This window comes from Microtus oregoni, unplaced genomic scaffold, assembly GCF_018167655.1.
Source record: "Microtus oregoni isolate MIOR12 unplaced genomic scaffold, Mior012 000018F_ref0000195, whole genome shotgun sequence".
Taxonomy (NCBI): Eukaryota; Metazoa; Chordata; class Mammalia; order Rodentia; family Cricetidae; genus Microtus; species Microtus oregoni.
The window spans coordinates 9,542,570-9,565,570 of NW_024543077.1; the positions used below are offsets into that span (position 1 = coordinate 9,542,570).

Consider the following 23,001-nt stretch of genomic DNA (forward strand, 5'->3'; position numbering starts at 1 on the left):
AGACACCAAGCCCCGTAAGGTAATAAAATTGTGGTTTAAATAAGACACCAGCCACCCCCGACAGTCACTTTTCAAAATGACTGTCTTTGGAGACTTTCTACCACTTCTACCACGTAGAAATTTAGGGTCGTTCTCTTCAAATATTCTTGACTAATGAAATAACCAAACGACAGATGCAAAGAGGCTAGGAAGAAAAGAGCAATGGAGAAAGAGAGGGCAGTTCTCTCTCTCTCTCTCCTCCAGTTTCCCCCCATCTACCACCTACCCCCCCCCCCCCATTCACTCCTCAGAGAGAGTAAGGCTCACAAATGAGTGGGGAATGAAAAAAGTTTAGCACATCACTTTGAGGCAGGACCAAGTTTCCCCTATGTCTAGACTGAGCAAGGTATCCTTCCAAAGAGTCAGCTCAAACACTAGGGATAAACTCTGGTCCCACTGCCAGTGGCCCCACAGACTGTCCCAGCCAAACAACTGTCATCCACATTCAGAGGGCCTAGTTTGGGCCTATGCAGGTTCCTCTGCTGTCAGTCAGGTGTCAGTGAACTTCCCCTGGCTCAGGCCAGCTGTTCCTGTGGGCACAGCTTCCTCTAAGACTTCTGCAGTTTGTATGATCGTCTTTTTAGACACGAATGCCTTGAATGTGCTTTGTGGATGAAGCATGGGCTGGCTCATAAGTCAATTAAAAGAAGTGCACAAAAATAACGGAAGCCTTTTTCTAAACTTCCTTTCTCTAGGAATGCCTTGGTATACAAATACCTTGATTTGACAAAAATAAACAGAAAACGCACAAGCAAATATGACATTGGCTTTTTAAGACAATTTTGGCTTAGTTTGGTTTATAAGATAGACTTTTATCAAGAACTTATACTCTTCCCGCTTTAGTTTTCCAAGTTCTAGAATTACAGGAATGTTCCACCTGTAGGTAGGTAGGTAGATAGATTAGATAATATAGATAGATAGATAGATAGATGATAGATAGATAGATAGATAGATAGATAGATAGATAGATAGATAGATAAGCAGGCTGGGCAGGAAAACAGACAGAGATAGACAGACAGACGGACGGACAGACAGACAGTCAGACTTTATTAGACAACTTTTTCTTACCTCGCATGGTCCCGATCCAATCTTTTCAGCCCCAGCACACAGTTCAGACTCACTGAGAGTCACCTTCCCTTGGTGGTGCTGACGGCACTTCTCATTCCCCATAATATACAGATGGGCTACTCGCAATAAACCATCCGAACTGATCTCTGCAACGGCATAGAAAATACGCAGTTAATGAGCAATGAATAAAGGCAAGGAAATCAGGAAAGAAAAAGCGTTTATATGCTAAATAACTATATTCCCTCATGTCTTAAAAGTTAGCTTACGTCCAGTGTAGCCCCAGCCGTAAACACTGCAAGTGGTCTTCTCTGGGATTGTGCAGCCATAATTGGGTAAATCAATTGTACTGACAAAGTCATCTAGCACTGCAGGCCTGAAAAGACAAAATCCAGCATAAGTGCTCTGGGAACACCATTCTACAGAAACATGGACATGCCATGATATATACAATATTAAGGAGATATTTACTAGCAGAAGTCTGCAATAAATGTTCACTGTGCAAAAAATTACTCTGATTCTTTTCTGAGTCGAATGATTGTCATTAAGCTTCAGTATTAAGGTAGTAAGAATATTGTGTGAAATTCTCCTACTGCTATATGAAAATCATATTACTCCTCTATCTCGTATAGGTCACATACATGCACATGCACACATAAATGCATCCACATGATACATGAGATAACGATGACTCTACATGAGAAAGAAAAAGAAACTCAGCTGAAAAGCAATGTTTCAGTAATTCAAGTTTCCGGGAAAATAGGGCCTCACCGAGAAAGCTTCAGCAGCACCAGATCTGAGCCTTCCGGCCCTGAGACCAGCTGGGAAATGTTGAGGACCTGCTTGCGTTTCTCATCACCTCTCCCGTGGACATCATGAATTCCAAGCCAGGCTTCGTAATCCTTCAAGTCTTTGTTTCTAGGTAGGAAATGAAACACAAACTATAGTGTCCAAGTATAGATCATTATTAATTTCCATTGTAGTTTTAACTTATAAGGATAAACACTTATATTTGGATTAATTTTTAATACAAAGTATAATACATAGCAACACATTTGTTAAGGGAGATCCCCGAGTACCACAAATGTGTTGAAGCAGAGAAAAGTGTGAAACTGCACAAATTCTAAGGCTACTCAGTTTCTAACATGTTGTATTACACTTGCTATACAGAAAGACACCTGTTACAAAATCTTCATGGTCTTTACAGGAATCATAATTTGCTTATAAACTTTGTTTCCTCTCAGCTGTATATATATATTTGGCTTATCGCTAAGGTTGAAGATATTCACGGAAACCCAGTGGTATGACGAGAACTGAAAAGGAAGCTCTAAGTGCAGCCTCCTTATCTTTCCTGAGGTCATTGTTCTTGAAATTATCCCCACGCTGGTCCTCAAGATAGATAAAAAAAGATGCAGGGATTCAAGGAAGCCTGCTGGTCATCACAAGTATCTCTCTAGGAATACTGAGTAAAAGTGAGAAGTCGGAACATGGTGTTTTACAAAATTCAGAGAAATAGTTTCCCCAAGTGAGACTAAGGTCAATCATGAAAAAAAAAAAAACCCAGTTAGCTGAATGAGCACTAAATATGAAAGTGTCAGTAAAGCCAAACTTTATAATCAAATTTTAGAACAAAGGCTGACAACATGATTCAGTGGGTAAACACGCTTGTGGAATTTGATTGCAGAGATGCACATGGCAGAAGGAGGGAGCTGACTCCCACGAGTTGACTTCTGACCTCAACATGCAAGCCATGTCAAGTACACACACACACACACACACACACACACACACACACTATTTTTCATTTAAAGTAGACTAAATGGCTCCCTTCTTCTGATAAATTTCTGTAAAATAAATGCTCAACTTCAAAATCACAATAGAAGATATATTTAGATGCCTCAAATAAATGTTGATTTAAAAACCATCTTACCTGGATGGAAAACATTGCCTTGCAGTAAGAACCCAACTTTCCTTTATCAGTGATCCTCCACAGATATGTTTATTTCTATGGAAAGAGAAAAGAACAAATAACATCTTTGTGAAAAACAAAACTTCCTGCCAATTAGTGAAAGCCTATAACTTCATATATCAAAACTAAATGAACTGCCAAGAAGAATAAAAGCAATCTACTCGGAACAATACGCAGCAGTGCTTTTGTCTGAGGGTGGTGTTTGCTGAGTGTGGCATCCATAACTGTTTTCACACTGTGTCTAAATTTTAGGGCATCAAGTTTACAATAGAAAAGTCGTCACTATATGCCAGTATATACTTCCAAAGCATGCGTTTATGCTTATGACCACATATAATAATGCTGCAAATAAAGGATAATTTAAATAAATAAAACTCTAAAAATGTTTAAAATTCAGCATTTGACAATGAAAATGATAATTTGAGATTTCATTAAACAGTTCTAAACAATCACGCAGAGGTAACAATGTTTCATCCTATTTTTTTCTTTTATACCATTCCGTTTTTCTTCTACCATTATTGAGTAGTTTCAGGCTTTGCTTTTTGTGGGGGCCCTGGATATGCTAAAAGCATATCCTCAGAAAGCTTTCTACACGGAACTACCCCTCCAGTGTCTCCATTCTGGTTTGAACTGATTAAAAAGCAACTGGATTTAGATAAATTTGCCAAGTGTAAGATCACTTTCTATAGTTTTTCATTTATGAAAGCAAAATAATTGTTCAAGATAAATCATCTAGGAAATTTTAAATATTTGTACAGAAGAATAAGGACTAGTGCGCTTATTTGATGATTTCAAAAATCTGTAAATCCTTTTTTTTTTTTTTTTGCAGAAATGTGGAAAGACTGCAGCTCTGTCTTAGTCACAGTTCCAAGGAGCACAGCTGCCCGTGGCTTCAGCGCCGACACTCAGAACGCCCAGCTGAAGGGACAGTGATTTACGGCTTGCCACACAGGAGGATGACAGTAGATATTGAGCCTTAACTTCTATTCCCTTCAGTGTGTGTTTTGGAAAAATAACCAAACATCTGTGTTTACTAAGAACTTGGACTACTATACGTAAGATTTGAACAATGTGAGTCAGATACTTCATTTTTATGAGAATTCTAAACTTCTTTGTAACTTGCATATTGATTTTACATAGATCATACTAGTGACTCTTAAGACCTTTGAGAAATAGACATATTAAAAATTCTATATCTAGCTGATTATAAAAATCAAAACCACCCAATTATTCTAATAGGTTATTGATTTCCATAATAGAACACTTTAAAATTGCTATTATTCATTTCAGCGATATTGGAAACTAAAAACGCCATTTCTGTGATTGTGTATAATCATCTTAGAACATAAGTTTAAAGTATGCTAGATTTGAAAATTAATGTATGTGCCATAACTATCATGGTGACATTAAGGTACAAATAGGTCTTTTGTGTCATTTTCTTCCAGTTCATCAGAATCAGGGTCACAGACAATAAGTATTAATGGAAACTTTGCTACAACTTATAAGGATTATCATGTGCATAAATTATACAGTCCGTTATAAATTGGTAAGCAAATCAGCCGTCGATCCCCAGATTAGTACCTTCTATAGAACACAGTCTTCTTGCAGTCTTAAGCTGAAAATGGTTTTTGCAAATATTCAGACTATTGGGATTGTTATCATTAATAATTACCTGTGTTTCAAACTAACCATCCATCCTACGTTTGTCCGTGTTGGGATGCCATTTACAACCCTCAGCTGTTTTGTCTTGGCACAGGATATGACAGGGTCTAAAAAATAAGACCACGTAGAGCACTTGGTCATGCTATTACTCAGTACCTATAACTTTTATGAAGTTCTATGATAGCTACATAGAATAGCTACATAGCCACAGTTGTTTATCAAGTCCATGACACATACATCCCCATTTTTTTAGTCTACAACAAAATACTTGAATAACTTCTTTTGGGCTAAGAAGAGTATGAAAAAATTAATAATAATAAAAAAAAACCCAGCAGGAGCAGCAACAACAGAAAACCAAGTGCGCGCCTCCCCGAAGCTCTTGTTCTCATGATGAAGTAAGTCACTGTCTCACATGCCCCCATCTCTCACCTAACGGATCCCAGGGCTGGTAAGAGCATTAGGGCACGACAGACTGAAGAAGCTATGGAACTATCCAAAACCTGGCCTCTTTGTTTCTGCCTTTAGTATTCTCGTGTCTCTTTGAGGGGGATGTATATAAATGTGATCCACTGCATAAGGAGTCCCTCAAATTGAAAGTGTGAAAATACGTTTTTCAAAGTCATGTGCAGTTCTTCTGACTACGTCACATCTATAATCAGAACAGTCTAAATTTTAGAATAAAAACAGATAGAGGTCACAGAAATGGTTCAGCAAGCACAGCTCTTGCAGGGGAGATCGGATCCCAACACCGACATCAGGTAGCTCACCGCCAGCTCCAGGGCATGTAACACCATCGGCTCATTTTCTTTTTTTTTTAATTTTAATTTTTTTATTTTTTATTAAAAATTTCTGCCTCCTCCCCGCCTCCACCTCCCATTTCCCTCCCCCTCCTTCGCTCCCCTCCCCCTCCCTCTCCATCCCAAAGAGCAGTCAGGGTTCCCTGCCCTGTGGGAAGTCCAAGGTCCTCCCTCCTCCATCCAGGTCTAGGAAGGTGAGCATGCAAACAGCCTAGGCTCCCACAAAGCCAGTGCGTGCAGTAGGATCAAAACCCAGTGCCATTGTTCTTGGCTTCTCAGCAGCCCTCATTGTCTGCCATGTTCAGAGAGTCTGGTTTTATCCCATGCTTTTTTAGACCCAGTCCAGCTGCCTTGGTGGGTTCCTAATAGATCAGCCCCATTGTCTCAGTGTGTGGGTGCACCCCTCGCGGTCCTGACTTCCTTGCTCATGTTCTCCCTTTCCTTGAGCTGCTGCTTCAAAGTGCCCATACCCCCTCACTGACACACATACATACATGTAGTTTAAAACAAAATGGAAAAAACTACATTGACTTTAGATGGGATGTTACTATAGTGCAAAATATTTTTCATATATACCAAAGATTTCTTTGTAACTCTTTTTTTACTTTTATTCTATGAGGATAATAATGAAATTGTTGGGACTAATGAATCCTGGCTTTCAGCTGCTCTTCCCTCTTAGAACCTTCTAATTGAAGCTACTAGAAGCTGTGCCTAGTTTAGAGGATCAGAGGATGGAATTTTCACCTGTTGACCATTGACTGCAGTGTATTTAAGTCTACATGGTGTTAATAAAGAGGGGCTTTTAGTACCAGTGATTGAAGGTCTTTGTGTCAGTCTGTCTCTGCGTCTGTGTTCTCAACCTCGAGTCCCTTGCCCGAAGCTCGCGAACTGGGGTCTAGCGCATAGAGTGCAGACGGGGGCCACGGTGTGCGGCATGAAATCATTTGTGACAGACAGAAAGTCAATTATGTTTTATGTTTTGAATACTACTCACGGTCCAAGTTGACAATTGTAGGTGTGGTATCTCCTTCACCTGTAGAAATGAATATTATGATATATAATAATTCGTGTATACATATTCATTAATCTATATAAAATCAAACCACGACATCGAAATCTTTGTTGTAATTTCCTAAAATTACTGACATTTAATTCACTTAAAAATCAATAAGTTGCTAATAACATCAAAATGAATTGTAAATATAATATAAATTTTCTGAAGAATTCTGTCCTCTTTCCTGTCTAACATTGTGAGCATCTCCTCTTGGTACTACGGGATGTGGGAAAGTCTTGTTTGCATCTCTGAAGGCTGCAAGTGTGTGTGTGGCTTCGTGGCCTTTGACAGACTGGATTCCAAACAGTAGCTGGAGATGACCTCATTCTGCAAGGTATTCAGCACCATACCCAAGGCTTTTCCATATAGTACCACACATGTTCGTGATTGTTTGAGTGGGTCCTTCATATGGACTGACTGTCTTTTAGTGCAATTCATCTGTTTGCATTTTTTTTCTAAAAGCTACTTTTACTAATACTTGAATGAAGAGAATTGAAACTGAATGTGCTTGGTAAATCTATTCAAGAATTTAGAAAATAGAAATTAATGTCATCTCTGCAGAAATGGGGTAAATAATTATTTTTTTTGATAGACTCTGTCAAAAGTTAGATTTTCCAGATGTAGAAGAAGAAGAAGAAGAAGAAGAAGAAGAAGAAGAAGAAGAAGAAGAAGAAGAAGAAGAAGGAAAAGTATGGTAAAAAGAAAACACTAGACACCACACATAACTCTACCTGAATTCTCATCACTTAAACCTTTCCCGTGAACTCTCTACCAGGGTTTAATTGCTGCCTAAAGAAAGGCTTAAAGGATGCGAGGACTTTGGAAGTACTTGAACAGCAATGAATGAGACACAAGACATTTCCTGAGTCTTAATGTCTTAACTTTTCAGAATTGATGGCATAGAGTTCAGCCAGGCACGGTTGAGACCCAGCTGGCCGTTAATCCCTGGAAATGCCCTGAGCTCAGATAATCCAGCAACAAAACAATAATGACACATAGACACCTTTGGAATGCAAATGCGATTGTTATTTATGAGAGTACTTGAGAGAATTATGCCCACTAGAGGGCTTTTATTTATGTTCACGTTCCAGGTTGAGGTATTATAGGTGGATAAAGATACAGCAAACATAAATTTAATCATTATTTTATGTGGGGTGTTCCCTGGGAGTCCGTTGAGGCTTAGGTTTTCAGTACATAATAGAAGCAAGCACTGAGGCCATTAACGCAGAAACGATGTTGGTTTTGCTACTCGAGTTAATGATTTTAAATGTTTGAGTAATTTGATATTCATCCCTTACCTTGTCATAACAAAGATTAAGATACACACTCTATACCAAATTCCACATTAAATAACATTAGTTTCACAAGTGGTTGCTTCATGGTTGTATTTTTATTTAGTTTGAAATATTTAAAGGAATCTTCTATCTGATGTTTTAGTAATCAGTGGCTTAAAAACAATTAAGAGTTATTTTGGTTCCTCAAGTTCAGCATTCTCAAACTTAAAAATAAGCTGAAATGTCATGCATAACCAGACGGTGGGGACTGTAGTTTTCTGGGTATGTTTGAACATAGTACGTTCTTTTGGTACATACTGTAAGAAAGCCACTGAGAAACTATTCTCTGGATATTTCCGGCTCACTCTTGAACACTAACCACGTCTTTTCCTTTGCCTACCTTCCTCTACCTACCCTGCAACCCACATACACTCAATGTAGACTGTAAAACTTGTTTCCATGATTTCCTTAAATATGAAGAAAAGCATTTTACAATCTTATCAATCCCAGAAGTTTTACTTACAGAAGATTGCAAGTGGTGTGTGTGCTTGTGTGTGTGTGTGTGCGTATACTTATGTGTGTATGCCTCTCAGCAGCCCAGAAACATAGTATAGAGGACCTAACTGAAAACATGAAGAAACCTAATTTCCTGCAGTTCAATTTTGCAGCTATAATTCAAAACAGTATGTATATATCTGATGTCTCCATCCAAACAGCTATTTTCCCATCATTATTTATATATTAATGTGAATAAATATTTACAACATAATTATAGTGTTTTATAAGTTTGCTTTACTCCATACCGTAAAACATTTCAGGTTGAAAGACAGCGTATAGATAATCTGTGCAACTTTCTTGTTATATAAGCATTTGTATACAATAGCAGCTTAACACACATTACAGAAGAATGAATAAATAAAATGTGTTTGTACTTACAGGTTCAATTCACCACAGCCCAGTAAAATTGCTATTTATATTATAGAATTTTTGCAAACACAGAGTATATATCATATATAGGATAATAACTTGACATAGATAATTGTAGAACCATAGTTTTTCTACTTCAAAAATCTGAGTTGAAATCAACTACTACACTCTCAACACCTAAGATTTACTTAAGCTACATTAAGAGAGAGTTTGTGTGTGTGTGTTTGTGCACAGAAATACACAAAACATATAGCCATTTGTTTGTTATTGTTGATTTGATAAGCTCCACACTACAATACATGGTAGATAATGTTCGGCAATTTTAAAGAACGCAAATCTTCACATGTTTTGTGAGAGTGCAAAAATGATGAATATTGTCTCTGAGGTTAAATAAATAATAAGAGCTCAAATCTTCTAAAGATAAATTGCATTAGCCTTTCAACAGGGAGAAAATGTAAATAAATCCTGGCTATAAATACAAGTAGGAAAAATGACAGTGTAAAATATTTATTGAAATTAGTGTTCAGTACACATTTAAATAAAAGTGAGTTATTGGTGCGAGCATTTGATCCTACACCAGTAACACCCTTGCATCTTTCATCAGCATCGTGCTGATTTTTGGTTTGCCTAGGTTAGTAGAATATCGTTTCTGATATCCTGAAAATCCTGAGTGCTTCCTCCTTTAAGCATGCAAAGCAAGCCACAAGCCCTGAGTTCCTCTAGTCTAGACATTTGTCCTAGACTGAGCTAGACTTAACAGGGAAATTGCTACAATCTATTTGAAAGCCAGAGAATTTTTCTTTACCCTTCCATGACTGTATACTATATAAGCCTTTATTATTCTTAATCATAGAATCTCAGAGACACAGTGAAGTCATATGAATGTTCAGGAAAAGGAAAGATGGGGCAGGTATTAGTAGGAGTGTGATAATGGGGCCTGTAAGCCTGGGATTTGATCCCCAAAACTGCAAAAAGATTAACAATATCTGTTTTCTAATTTAATAATACTTTTTGTATTCTAGTCTCTGGTAAAGTAGATTTGTTTGTTTTAGTGTTGAAACATGGAAGTTATCTTATTTGGGGGAACTTTTTAGGATATATGAAATCAATAATCAAGAACAGAAGATAATTAGAAAAGATCAATTAACTTGAAAGACTATAACCAGAGGAAATAAAAATGTAATAACAAAATATAGCTTCCTTGCAAATATCTGAGGAATCCACCTATTATTATAACTAATTTCCCTGTTTCATGAAACGAGATTGCATTGCCAGGTCCCTGAAGAAAAATTCTCTCTTTAACACAACATTATTTTTTGCTAAAACTATAGATGTATTTGCATAACATTTTTTTCAAGATGACATTGTTTCTTCAATGCAATGGTTTGTTTTTAATGTTATGTTGATATGTATGTACATGACTGTGCTTAGGAATTGGTTCTCTCCATGTGATCTGGTGACTGAACTTCGGCCATCAAACTTGCTATAAACACAGAGCTGTTGAAATGTTAGAGAACCACTCTCCTGCCACCTGTGTTCTGACTTGGGGATGTCACTCAATAAGGTACGTGCAATATATTTCTGTGTCAGTACGCGCGCGCGCGTGTGTGTGTGTGTGTGTGTGAGTGTGTGCTCGCGCGCACACATTTCATTTGTGAGGATCCTTTTTGGTGGTGAGACACTGTACGTGTCTGAAAGTGTTTCCTAGATTCAGAAGTAGTGGGGAAAATGTTTCTGGCCACCTAGTAAATAGCAAAAAGGGAAATAAGTGTCCTACAACTACACAAAACAGCCACCCTGAAAGTGTTTGTAGTGCAATTGCGTATGTGTTATTGTTACTTTTGATACATTTGCCTGAACTGGCTTCCAGACAGGCCTTCCCACTACACAAAGCAGTGAAGTGGGATGGTAGTGTTGTCTGTACGCCCACTAATCCTGAGTACTGTCAAGCATTTTTATCATTTACCATCTGATATTAAGAAATGATTTCTTATAAAGTTAAAGCCCTTTTGATCTTGCTGGTTTTAATTCCTTTTCTTTTTTTTTTGTTGGTATACATTGTTTTAATAGTATAAAAGCCCAAGAGAGGGACATAAGTGTCTCTTTATTATTTATTTATTTATTTATTAAAGATTTCTGCCTCCTCCCCACCACCGTCTCCTTTTCATTTTATTTGTTAATGATATTTATTTTCAAAGGCAGGTTTTGTCATTTTCTCTTGAGTTCTTGCATTTTTATTTATTGGTATATCTCATTAAATATGAGCTCTATGGCACACAGATTTTATGAAGTATATCGAATGATACTTGACACCTACTACTGTTACATGAATACTTTTTGAAAGTTATCTTTCACTTAGAAAAAAGAGCTTAATCTCCATTTGTTTTAGTATTTTGCTTAGGATTTCGGGTCCCACAGACTTTGCAGAATTAGAAAGTTTACTAAGAGTTCTGCTGTAGCCAGAGAATCATGAGGTAATGTCGGTGCTAGGATGAAGCTTTTAAGTTTACTGTTTCTTTTTCTTCCAAGTAGAAATTATGTCAGCACATAAACACTATAAAAATAAGCACAATTGCTTCTTTTCTATAAGAGAAGTGATAATAGGGGTCAAGGAAGAAAGGAGAAAGTAAGAAACGGGGAGAGGAGGGTAGGAGAGGAGAGGATTGAGCAGAGGGGACAGGCTGTTGGCTGTGTGCATTGCTCCTGAGGATCTTCTTTTTTCGAATCAACTGTAGAGTTCTACATCATTGTAACCCCTGATTGAGGAGCTGTTGCAGTGGAGATGCAGTACATTTGAAATATTTCAAGTGAGAAAGAGCATGACATGTACTTACAACGGGAAATGGGGCAATAATCCCAAGGAATAAGAGGATTCCCCGTGTAGCACCAAGGTCCATGGGCATCATCGTCAGGATTGCGGCAATAGTTCTTGTTCAACTTGCTCGCATCTGGCTCCCAGAAAATATGACTATAAAAACAAACCAGACATGAGGAAGTGCCTCTTCCAGCCAAGAGAAGCAAAATGTTACAAGAAGATCTGATCTTCACACACCTCTTTCATTACGTACTCAACAGAAGCTTTGGCGGCTGCCCTCATGGCTTGGAAACACATTTTAAGTTTAAAAGTTTAGGGAATATGGACTAAAGCTCCATACTTCATACATACAAAAATGTGAGAGATTTGGGGACCTTGATTCCCCTTGATGTGAAATAACAGCTTCATGCATAAAATTAGAGAAGCACTATCTAAAAGCAAAGCAGGTAGATACTGAAGATTAAATTGTAAAATACATAGAACATACAAGTTACTGTAAAATGCTCTTCATCTTCCACACGTGGAAGCAACAGAATTGTCACAATGAATGAGAAAAGTTTTCATAAATTGCCAGCTTAATTCTAAATTTTCCTTGGCCTAATACTAGTAAGTTAGGGTTTTCTGGCAAAAAGCTAAGTAACAAAATTTTCCAACTTATAGATGAACTTTTTGAAATAAAAAAGGTGCTGTTCTATAAGAACTATGGTCATTTTTATAAGTTTAAGCTTGTGTTTTCATTTGCCTCAGAAATATTAATTAAACCAAGTCCTACACAGTGACTTCTGATCAAGTCATTAAAAACTGTAGATAAATGTTTTCTGTTATTAATTACTACTATTTTTAAGTATAAGTAAACACGATTTAAAATACAAATGGCACGCTCATGCACACAGAAACTTGGAGCACTTTCTAGACTAATCAGAGAACAGTGCACTTCCCATATGCTTGACTGTGGTGTTATTTATATATACCACCGAATGAACATTGCAAGGGAAGCTCTAAGACAATGCTGTACTAATGTGTGGAGACACCAAGAATCCAAGAGAAAATTAATTATTGTAAACCACGTGACTTATGAATAGCAGAGGTGGTGTTGTAACCAAATGCTGTTCTGAGAGCCAACCATTATTGTCTACCTCATCTTTGAGTAGTTCATTCTTAAAACAGAATGCTACTGTGAAACTCAGTAATTGCCCAGTTTCCTTCACAATGTCTTGAAGTGACTTTTAATTGCACCCCCCCTCCATCAAAGCTAGCGTCAGTGAATTAAGAATGGTTAGCAACAGATGTATTGGTGCACACCTGTGCTCTTATAAGTTTTGACTCTAAAAACAGCTTGGATTACATAAGGGCATGCTGACTAAAACATAGATATCCTATTCCTACTTACTTTTGAAGTCAATTAATTTAAAAAAATATAAACCATGGTAGCATCCAATTTAGAAAAGAATTTTACATTTAAAATACAACCTGAATTAATGTGATTCAATTTCTCTGAGCGCTTGGTTTCTTACACACACATAGAAATATCTTTCATATAATAATATGATGATAAAATACCAGAAAATGATGTAAGAAGCTATGTGACAAGCATTTAATAAAATATTGTAATTTTTTTATTCTGGTGTATATAGTCTGAGGAATTTACTAACAATCTGTTTTAAGCAACAGCTATGTTCAAGTTTTCTTTATGGTTTCACAAGTGCTAATACTGTTTCTAGTTCCACGTGGATACTACCATCTTTAATAAAATATCCATCATAAGTATATACAGTTCTTCAAAAATATAAATATTTTCTTAAGTTACAAGAGTATTTCTGTGGTGACTTTAAAGTTTTATACACTATAGCTACTATGGAAAATCTGTCTCTATAAATTCTCTTAAAGTGAATATTTAATATAAATATGCATATAAAATCACTTATACATTTATGTCACAAACCACTATTAATCTTAATTTGACTAGCACTATCACTCTTGACCTGCCAACTATACTCTCTTGTTGAGTTATGTAATTCTTTTGTCAATATGACTAGATCCTCCATGAAATTTGGGATTGAACTACATATCTACATTTTCTTTTCCCCCATAGTATCTGTTATATTCCAAATACAATATTAAGTGTTCAACAAATACATACTAGTTAGATTACATATTTAAAAGTTTTCTATAGACAAAGAACAAGGGTATGGGTCATATAGACAAAATCCATCTGTTGTTTATATTGGCTCCCTCTATTAAGAATAGAGAGAAATAACTGTGTATATATTTGAATATACATAATTACTACTATCATCAAATTTTGTAAGTAGGAAGAAAGAAGTCTATGTACCGGTGTAAATCCTCCATATTCTTGTCCCACATTGAGCATGTAAGTCCAGACCTTGTTTTGGATAAGTTGCCCATGTAATTTTTCCCATTGCCGCGATAACAATCTAGGCATAAAATACACAGGACTTAATACTTTCAAAACATTCACACTTTGTAAGCACGTTAATCCATCAAAATCAACACAATAATAAAAACACAAGCTAACATCTATGGAAATTAATGAGAAATATTCCAGAATAAAATATCTCTAGTTTTGATTCCAAAATTGTAAATGCCCATATCAATTTGAACACCCCAAATAATAACACCTCTCACATAAAAAATTCAAAAGAAGGCTCCTTATTACACCAAAGAAATAAAAAGTTTTAAGTATCTTTGGAATTCCCAGAATTTTCTTTAGAAATGTTTCATTGTGCAGAAAATTGCATACAAACATTTGTACAAAAATAACACAATAAAATTCTACTCCAGTGAGTTACTTGTGTTTAGATTTGGGTTTCTCGTGATGTTGACATCCTGAGTCACCCAGGACAGCTGTTGCACAAATGGTTTCAGTCTCAATCACTATGAGAGCAAGTTAAAGAAGACAGGAATAGTGTCCAGGCGATAGCCTGTGCTCTTCCGAGTGTGACATCCTCAGCACGTGACTTCAGTTTGGCGCATCACTGCTGATGTAGCTGGTCACTTGGTTAAGTGATGGAAAGGAAAAACTTCTCTTTGCACGAAACAGTAACAGCAGATCCTACATCTGCCAGGCTTTAAACTGAGTAACCATCCCATTTCCAAACAAAATTTCCCCAAACACTGAGGCATATGATGATGGGTTTTCGTGAGTCAGGTTTAATGTGTTGCTCATAGAATGGTTATTTTTCTATTCTTAGTAATTCTTCTCTCCATCTGCCTCTTCTACTTATTATTAATAGAATTAGTGGTATGCATAGAGACTTGTACATTCCATTTATATTCAAAGGAATATATACATATATCTCACACATATATACACAACATATATTTCTCATACATATATACATGTGAGTTATATGCACATTACATGATGATATGTATGTATATGTGTGTGTATTTATATCCCCCATTCCTTTTGATGCTCAAATGCTTTCCTGTCATCATTACTCAGCATGTAAGTAGAAATTAGTGTCTTTGCATTTAAATGCTTATTTTTTTAAAATTGGGCTTTGAGTTACAAACTTGAATTTCATAAAGAAGTTAAGTGAGTTTTGTCTTCATATTAGAATAGCATTCGTGAATTTTCTGAAGCAGCTTTAAACATACTTCTGTCTTTTGTGCTAACTATTAATGTGAAGGTCTTCTCAACATTGGAGACTGAAAAATGAATGTACACTGACTCTGAGAAACACTGACGTGGTTGGGTAACTGCAGTATCAAGCATTCAGTCAGGATTAGAGTTTTCTATGAACAATCATTTGTATATAATTACTATGTACGTGTTATCTTTAATAAGTAACAAAATACATAAATACCAAAGAAATACATCAAAATTAATTACTTTATTATTTATTGACTGAAAATTCTTTTTGTATACTGAGTCTCTATTTCTATCTATCTAGGATTGTGTGAAACTGTCTCAGATGAGAAGTGGTCTGGTCTTCCACATCACACTTCTTTCTCCAAGAGATGATGGAGAGAATTTCCACAAAAATTTAACTATTTGTGCTTCCCAATTGCCTGTTCTGGTAGCCACTTCTCTCCTTAGGCAAATGCTATTTTGTTAACTTTTCTTCTTCTTCCTAATTGGATAGCAGACTGTTGGCGAATTTTTAAAATTTTTTTAAAGACAGGCTTTCTCTGTAACAGTAGCTGTTCTGAAACTAGCTTTTGTTAATTTTTAAATCTTTCAATTTATTCATTGAGTCTATATCTTTCTGAGGTGTATTTTTGTATGCTTTTACTATAATAATTTTCTTTCTTTTGGTTTCATTCATCTCAACTCTTTTAGTATCGAATATTATATATTATATATTCTGATGATTAAATATATAAAACTCTATCTTCATAACCTAGCAGATACTGTTGCAACAAGATATTAAAGGAATTATATATATTTTTTTACTTTCTGTTATTGTCCAACCGGAAAATGTTTCCAACTTACTCATCTATAGATAAAACATATACTTGTTATTACCCAAAAGGACAAGAGTAACATCAGTTTATATGAGTATATGCATATATATAGATTGCTGTACATGTGTGCGCATATACGTGTATGTAAAGAAAGAGAAAGGAATTTGCAATATATAGTGGCATGTAATAAAGATTTATGTTAAGATTATAGAATGTAGACTTGTAATAATCAGTAGATGATATATGATAGGTTATAGATACAAAAGAATAGATGATAGATAGATAATAGATAGATGATAGATATAGATAGATAGATAGATGATAGATAGATAGATGATAGATAGATAGATAGATAGATAGATAGATGATATATAGATGATAGATAGATAGATGATAGATAGATAGATAGATAGATAATAGGCATAGCTTCTGATGTAGCAATTGAATGATGAATTGGCTGACAATATTTCCTGAGTAGTAGCTGTGTGCTTTCCTCATAGCATGTTGCTGACCAAGTCTAACAGACTCTTGTATTAGGTAAATATATTAATAAATAATAAGTTTTTAAATAATTAAGGAGAGAAAAGATGGGAAAGTATAAGGGTTGTCAGGAGAGTCTAATTCAAGCTCACTTGTACTAGTTGAATAATTTGAGCAAATTTCTTTGTTCATAGTAAACTTTTGATCTTTATTAAATATATTCATTAGATAAGTACTATTATCTATTTAATCATCAAATAAAATATCCATATATTCTGTTCCCTAATTCTTCTGTAGATGGCCATATGTGTGAGAACATCTCAAAATGCACCAGAAGTTCTCCAAACAGCTGTCTGTGTCCTTCTTCTCCTACCAGGATTTCACGAACTGTCTCAGTGAATGAGACAGGGAGGCTGAAGACTCAGCTGATAGCTAATGTCCCTTAATTATTAGCTTTAACTTTATTTCCAGCTGACCTTTAAGCATGGCAAATGGTGAAATGGATGGAAAGGAGCCCCTCCCTCTCTCCGCCTACAGACTGTGGTCAGAGCAGCTCCTGAACACTGACCCTGGAGGAAATGTTGAAGAACAAAAGTACATAGGGGCAATGAGCTGAAGAAATGGAGCTGGAGGTAGGCTTGGACTTTTCATGACAACGGCCATGACTTTTAAGTTTACATGAACTAGAATATGATCATTAAGAATATAATTTTCAATTTATTGTACACCAACACGTGTAAAGAGTACATCATTATTCACTAGTGACCAGTTATTTACACAGAGTGAAGTTCGATCCGTCTACTACTGCGCCCTCAAACAGCTGTCTTAAGGTACCTACGATTCCCAGTCAAAGACATTTTCCTTACACCATGTAATGAGGTCATCTTCGCTAAGACCCAGGTCCCAGGCACTTCCTTGTGCAGGATCTACTGAGACACTGTTTCCTTGGCCTGCCTATCTGAAACTCTGGAAATTCTCTTTCCATAAGGCATCCGGTGCGATCCAGCTGAAGCTCCGCTCAGATTGCCTAACTTCTCAGCCTCCTTTATCAGTCTTGAGAGATCCTGCAGGGCCAATGCCATTTACCCTATTGTCTTTAGAATCTCATTTGCTGGCCCGTCTCCTCATTAGGCCACAGCCAGAGTGACAGAATGGATTTCCTATTAAACTTTTGAACTACTTGCATTTACAGTTTCCTAGAATGTTCTTTTCATGTACGGATGGGAGGCATAGCTCTCTGTCCTCCTAATCGTCCTTAAATTCCCCTATCCTTTACACAGAAGAGCCACCCAAACCTTGGAAACATAAGAGATCAACACCCTCACCTCTCACTTGCAGCTCATTTTCTCTCCGGCATCTAGGCACAAACTTACATAATAACCCAGTAGCATTTCACGCTTCTGCCTACTAGAAAGCAGTTCTCCGGAGCCAGATATTCAGTTTTGTGTACTGGCACTGATTTTATAATTCCGTAATAACCACATAATCCCTTAAATAACAGCTAACTAAATACATGAGTAAATAAATATTGAAGGAATTAGTGAAGAAATGGATATATAAAACACACCATTCCTGTTCAACCATCTTTCTTGCGAGCCTCAAGAGCAGTTCAACAAGAAACTGAATGCGTGCCCTTCTAGGCATTTCCCCTGGTTTTAATCATGCCTCTACTACAAAATGTCAGCTATTACCTTGTCCACTTGACACATCACACTTGGGAATTTGCAAGCAGTAGCCAACTCGGATGTTTGGGTCAGTGGTAAAACACCACGGTGATTCAGCCCCATCTGGATTGCGGCAATAATTTTCTCTAAGGTCCCTGTGGAGAGGAAACACGTTAAGGTAAGTCGTCTCACAGAGTTCTCACCACTACATTTCCCGGATCCCAGATGTATGCCTGGCTTGATTAGAACAGTGATAATAACTTGGAACTCTCTATCCACCACACACTAGGGCTGTTAAATAAACACTGTTCTCCAAACCTCGGGGTTCTTCATGCATGCAGCTGCCTGAGAGACTAGAGAGAGAGACAGCAGCTCTTAGTTATCTTCACTGAGTAGCAAAGTTGACTCCCACTATATATGTTTAATATCTATAACAAATTTATTAATGATGGGGAAACTCATCATTCTCTTTGTAGAAGAAAACTTACTAATAGCTGCTTCTCATTTAAAATGGAATTTGAAACTATGCAAAGTTTTAATAAAATCAAATGGCTTCTTTTGTCCGCCTTGATTTATGTATTTATTTGATACATGTAGTTTGGTGTGTAGATTTCCTCTAATCAAAAAGTTTTTCTCAGTTTAGAGAGGTTATTTATTATCTTTATAGGTATAGCTAAGCAATTAAGACTCAATTATAATGCATGTACCTAACAGTAGAGTAAGTTGTCCATGTAGGTCATGTATATCTTTCATCATTGTTTTAATTAGAAAAGTAGAGTCCCCTAGCCTAAGATATCTATTAAAGTTCTTTAGATTTCAACTTATATTACCGGTATTTTTATCTGCTTATTGTGGCGCTGTTTGCAGTTACCCTACAAGCATAAAATCACCATCCATGTTTTTATTTCTTTTGATAAGGTTTATAGTGAACAAAACATGGATGCATGCATGTACAATCTTCTAGAAAGAATTGTAATTATGTCAGCACAATTAAGAGTTTTTCAATCTCATTAATATCCAAATGAAATCCAAGAAACAGACAAAGTTGTGAGGCATAAGCTTGCATTTAGTCAGAAAACTAATGAGTAAATCTGTTGCACGATAATGCTCTTGTACACTGGAAAGATTTGTCACTCATATTGGCTTAAAAAATGCTGATTGATCAGTTGCCAAGCAGAAATATAGGTAGGGTGATCAGACTAGGGGAATTCTGGAAAGAGGAAAGGCAGAGATGCAGTTGACAGCCAGATGCATAGGAAGCAAGATGAGAATGCCTTACTGAGAAAAGCTACCAAGCCACATGACTCAAAATAGACAAGAATTGTGGGTTAATTTAAGTTGTAAGAGTTGTGGTTAGTAATAAGCCTGAGTAATAGACCAAACCATTTATAATTAATATAAGCTTCTATTTGTTTATTTGGGAGTGAATGGCTGAGGGACTGGGTAAAACAGAAACTTCTGTCTACATAAATCTATCTTGTCAAACTCAATCTTGACAGAAACTCATTTCTTACTATATATTTTAAATTTAATAAAAATATAATTACATCATTTCTTCATTACCTCTTCCCACTATACTATTTTCTTTTTATTTCTTTTCATTCATATATTACATAAACTGCATTTTACCCTCCTTCTTTCCTGCCAGTCCCTCCTCCTGTCTCCCTTCTTCCCCAGACCTATTCCTCCTTCTTTTCTTTCAGAAAGGGCAGGTTTCCCAGGGATAGCAACAAAGCATGATATAACAAGTTGCAATAAGAGTAGGCACATCACCTCATTTTAAAGTTGGATGAGGCAACTGAGTAGGAAGAAAAGAGCAACAAAAATTTGCAAAAGAGTCAGAGAGAGCCCAAACTCCCACTGTTAGGAGTTCCACAATACCAACGGACACAATTGTAACATATTCGCAGAGGTCCTATGATGTGGGAGGTCCTTCTGTCTGTGTGTTGCTTTTCTTGGTTAATGAATAAAGAAACTGCCTTGGCCTGTTTATAGGGCAGAACGTAGGTAGGCAGGTAAACTGAACAAGTTACTGGGAGGAAGAAGGGCAGAGTCAGAGAGACACCATGGGGCCACTGCCTGATTCAGACATGCCGAAGCTTTGCCAGTAAGGCACTGCCATGTGGTGATATACAGATTAATAGAAATGGGTTAAATTAATATAAGAGTTAGCCAGTAAGAAGCTAGAGCTAATAGACCAAGCAGTAATTTAAATAATACAGTTTCTGTGTGATTATTTTTGGTATAAGCTAGTTGGGTGGCTGGGAAGAACAAGAGGCCCCCCTCCTCCAACAGTCCTAGTCAGACCCATACAGGGTCCCTGATTGTTGGATTAGTCTCTGCGATCCCCTATGAGCCCTGGATAGTAGATTCTGTGGGCCATTTTCTTGTTGACAAAACTCAATAACGTGTCAGAGAAGATGACCAGTGTCTAGTCACACCATGGGAAGGGATCAACCCATTTCCAAACTCCTACAATAATCAAATTCATCACTGGAAAACATGAATAATTTTTTCCTTTAAAATATCATAAATATCATTACATTTTAAACTTTATATATATAAAGTATTTATATATGAAACATTTTACATTTAATTCACATAAGTTCACAATACTAAATACATAACTACTCAGTTAAATTATTTTGCACTTTTGATTCAAAGCAAGATAATTAAGTGAATCTAAAATTGCAAAAGCCTTCAGGGGCCTAGTTTTAGAACCAGCCCCCAAAATTGCCAGCTTAGCCTAGAATAGATCCAAGCAAATATAGAGAGCTGCCCAAATTGCCTCTATATTTTGATGTGTTTAATCGAGGAGTTATTTACAATTCCTGTAGTGAATTGATTACTATATAATTCATGTGTACTCATCATAAATAGCGTAGCTCAGTTACAATATTATATGTATGGGAGCAAATCCTGTTTAACAGAAGCAGAGACATCTAAGCAATATTCCTGTTTCTGCTAGACTGGAAAGGGTAAATAGGAAACCAATATTGTGAGCGTTCAAATATTGTGTCACATTTTAGTAACATTATAGTGGCCCAGACTCTGGAGAGGTATTTATGCCAGGTTACTTTAGTCAAATAAGTTAATTAAGAAAGGAAAATTTAAGTTCCTGTAAGATATAGAATTTAACTCTTGATGGTTCAGTTTCAAGTAAGCAGTTTAGAAGCCAAATTTCAATAACCATCCTTTTCTTAAATAAAAAGGTAACCTGGTGTTTTCATATGCTTAATAGCTAGTATTATTCTTAATTTATATTATATATTTACTTATTCTGACATTTTAAATTAAAATATAATTATATCACTTCTCATCTACCCATCTTTCCAGATACTCTTCTGTGCTCTCTCTCCAATCCCTCCCATGTCACCTCCCAACACTCAAATCAATGGCCTCTTTTTCTTTTACTATTATTGTTAAATATGGGCAAATATAAATATGAACTGCTTAATCCATTTTGATTGTTTGTGTGCACCTGGTTTCAGGGCTAACCATTTTGTATTGGGTACTCAGTCAGGGGTCAGGGGCTCATCCATGTATAAGGTTAATTATCCCCTCAGCAGTCATGGACTGTTAGTTTCTCTGTCTAGGAAGGGGCCATATGAGATTCTCCCCCGCCCCCTGTTTAATTGAAGCCTGAAAAGAATAGCCCCCATTTTTCTCTTAAGTAGACCTAGGCCATCAAATTATGAGGGCTGCTAATACAAACATGAGCAGACCCCATCTGCCCCATTTCCCTGGGAACCACTGAAGTTTGCAGCATTTCCAAAAATGACTCACTTGCACTTGAAGTTCTCGGGGGTTACATCATGCTGGTGAGGGTACTGAGAATCCCAGCGCTGGCAGGGAATTCCATTCCAAATGGTATTGGTGGTTCCCCTGTAACCTTCTCCTTGGCCTTGGACACATTCCGTTGTTTCCATAGGGACAGCAGTATCATTCACAGAACTGTGAGCTGTTGGTGCAAAAAACACTTGAGCTTAAAGAAAACCTTTCTTTCATCATGCCCATCACCCTTGTCACTGCCCACTGCATTGTGGTACTAGGGATTTTTTTTTTATCATTCTAAAGTTTAGTTGAAAATTAAATGGAGTCAGAAATCAACTTAACATATTACTATTTCCTTTCCAATTTTTCTTACATTTCAACCCTAACTTAATTTTTTTCATGAAGAGTACCAAAAAGATATCGACTTCCATATATCTCTGTAATATACATGCTGAAATCAGTTCCTTCTGAAATGACTAGCATCATTCCGACAGTCAAGTTTCTTCAATACACAAAAACTCAACAATTTCATCATCATCAACTTTCTTTTATATGGTAAACACGGAAGTTAATACAGTATTCTTTTCAACTGAATTTTGGGGATTTACAAAACTCAGTTTTCCAACTATCACACATCATTGTGTGTGTGTGTGTGTGTGTGTGTGTGTGTGTGTGTGTCCATGATGCTCTTACTGTGTAAAGAGAATCATGAAATTTATTTTACCACAAATAAGAGTCATTCTTTCCGTGTTGAATGTACTATCCACCAAGTATAACTGGGGGCATTTTAGGAGTTGAGTGTGAGGGTGTACACAAGGATCTGGGCACTCAGAAGACTGAGGGGAAGACGGAGGTTTGAGACCAGCCTGGACCATGCTCACAACCTTCCTCAAAACAAAGCACCAAGGAAAATGCGTAAAGCTTTGATTGGTTTGTTACAATCAGAAGTAAACACCCCAGGTATCTTTACGACAGATGATCATGCGGCTATCTCTGGATAAGAGCCAAGTTTGGAACCATATCAGACTGTTCAGATTGAAGTAAATTTCT

The 23,001-nt window shown here is 36.6% G+C and overlaps 1 protein-coding gene across 2 annotated transcripts in view; it reads right to left on the bottom strand.

Moving 5' to 3' along the window:
- Positions 1-23,001, bottom strand: part of LOC121459077 (hepatocyte growth factor-like) — a 64,880-nt gene that overhangs the window by 4,993 nt on the left and 36,886 nt on the right. For both annotated transcript variants that reach the window (XM_041668587.1, XM_041668586.1), the window contains exons 8-17: positions 21,964-22,138; positions 18,205-18,332; positions 13,935-14,037; positions 11,622-11,755; positions 6,527-6,565; positions 4,746-4,842; positions 3,035-3,109; positions 1,876-2,022; positions 1,374-1,480; positions 1,108-1,253 (exon numbers count right to left, since the gene is read on the bottom strand). In XM_041668587.1, the coding sequence (XP_041524521.1) occupies positions 1,108-1,253; positions 1,374-1,480; positions 1,876-2,022; positions 3,035-3,109; positions 4,746-4,842; positions 6,527-6,565; positions 11,622-11,755; positions 13,935-14,037; positions 18,205-18,332; positions 21,964-22,138 (1,151 nt within the window). The remainder of the gene's footprint in view (positions 1-1,107; positions 1,254-1,373; positions 1,481-1,875; positions 2,023-3,034; positions 3,110-4,745; positions 4,843-6,526; positions 6,566-11,621; positions 11,756-13,934; positions 14,038-18,204; positions 18,333-21,963; positions 22,139-23,001) is intronic.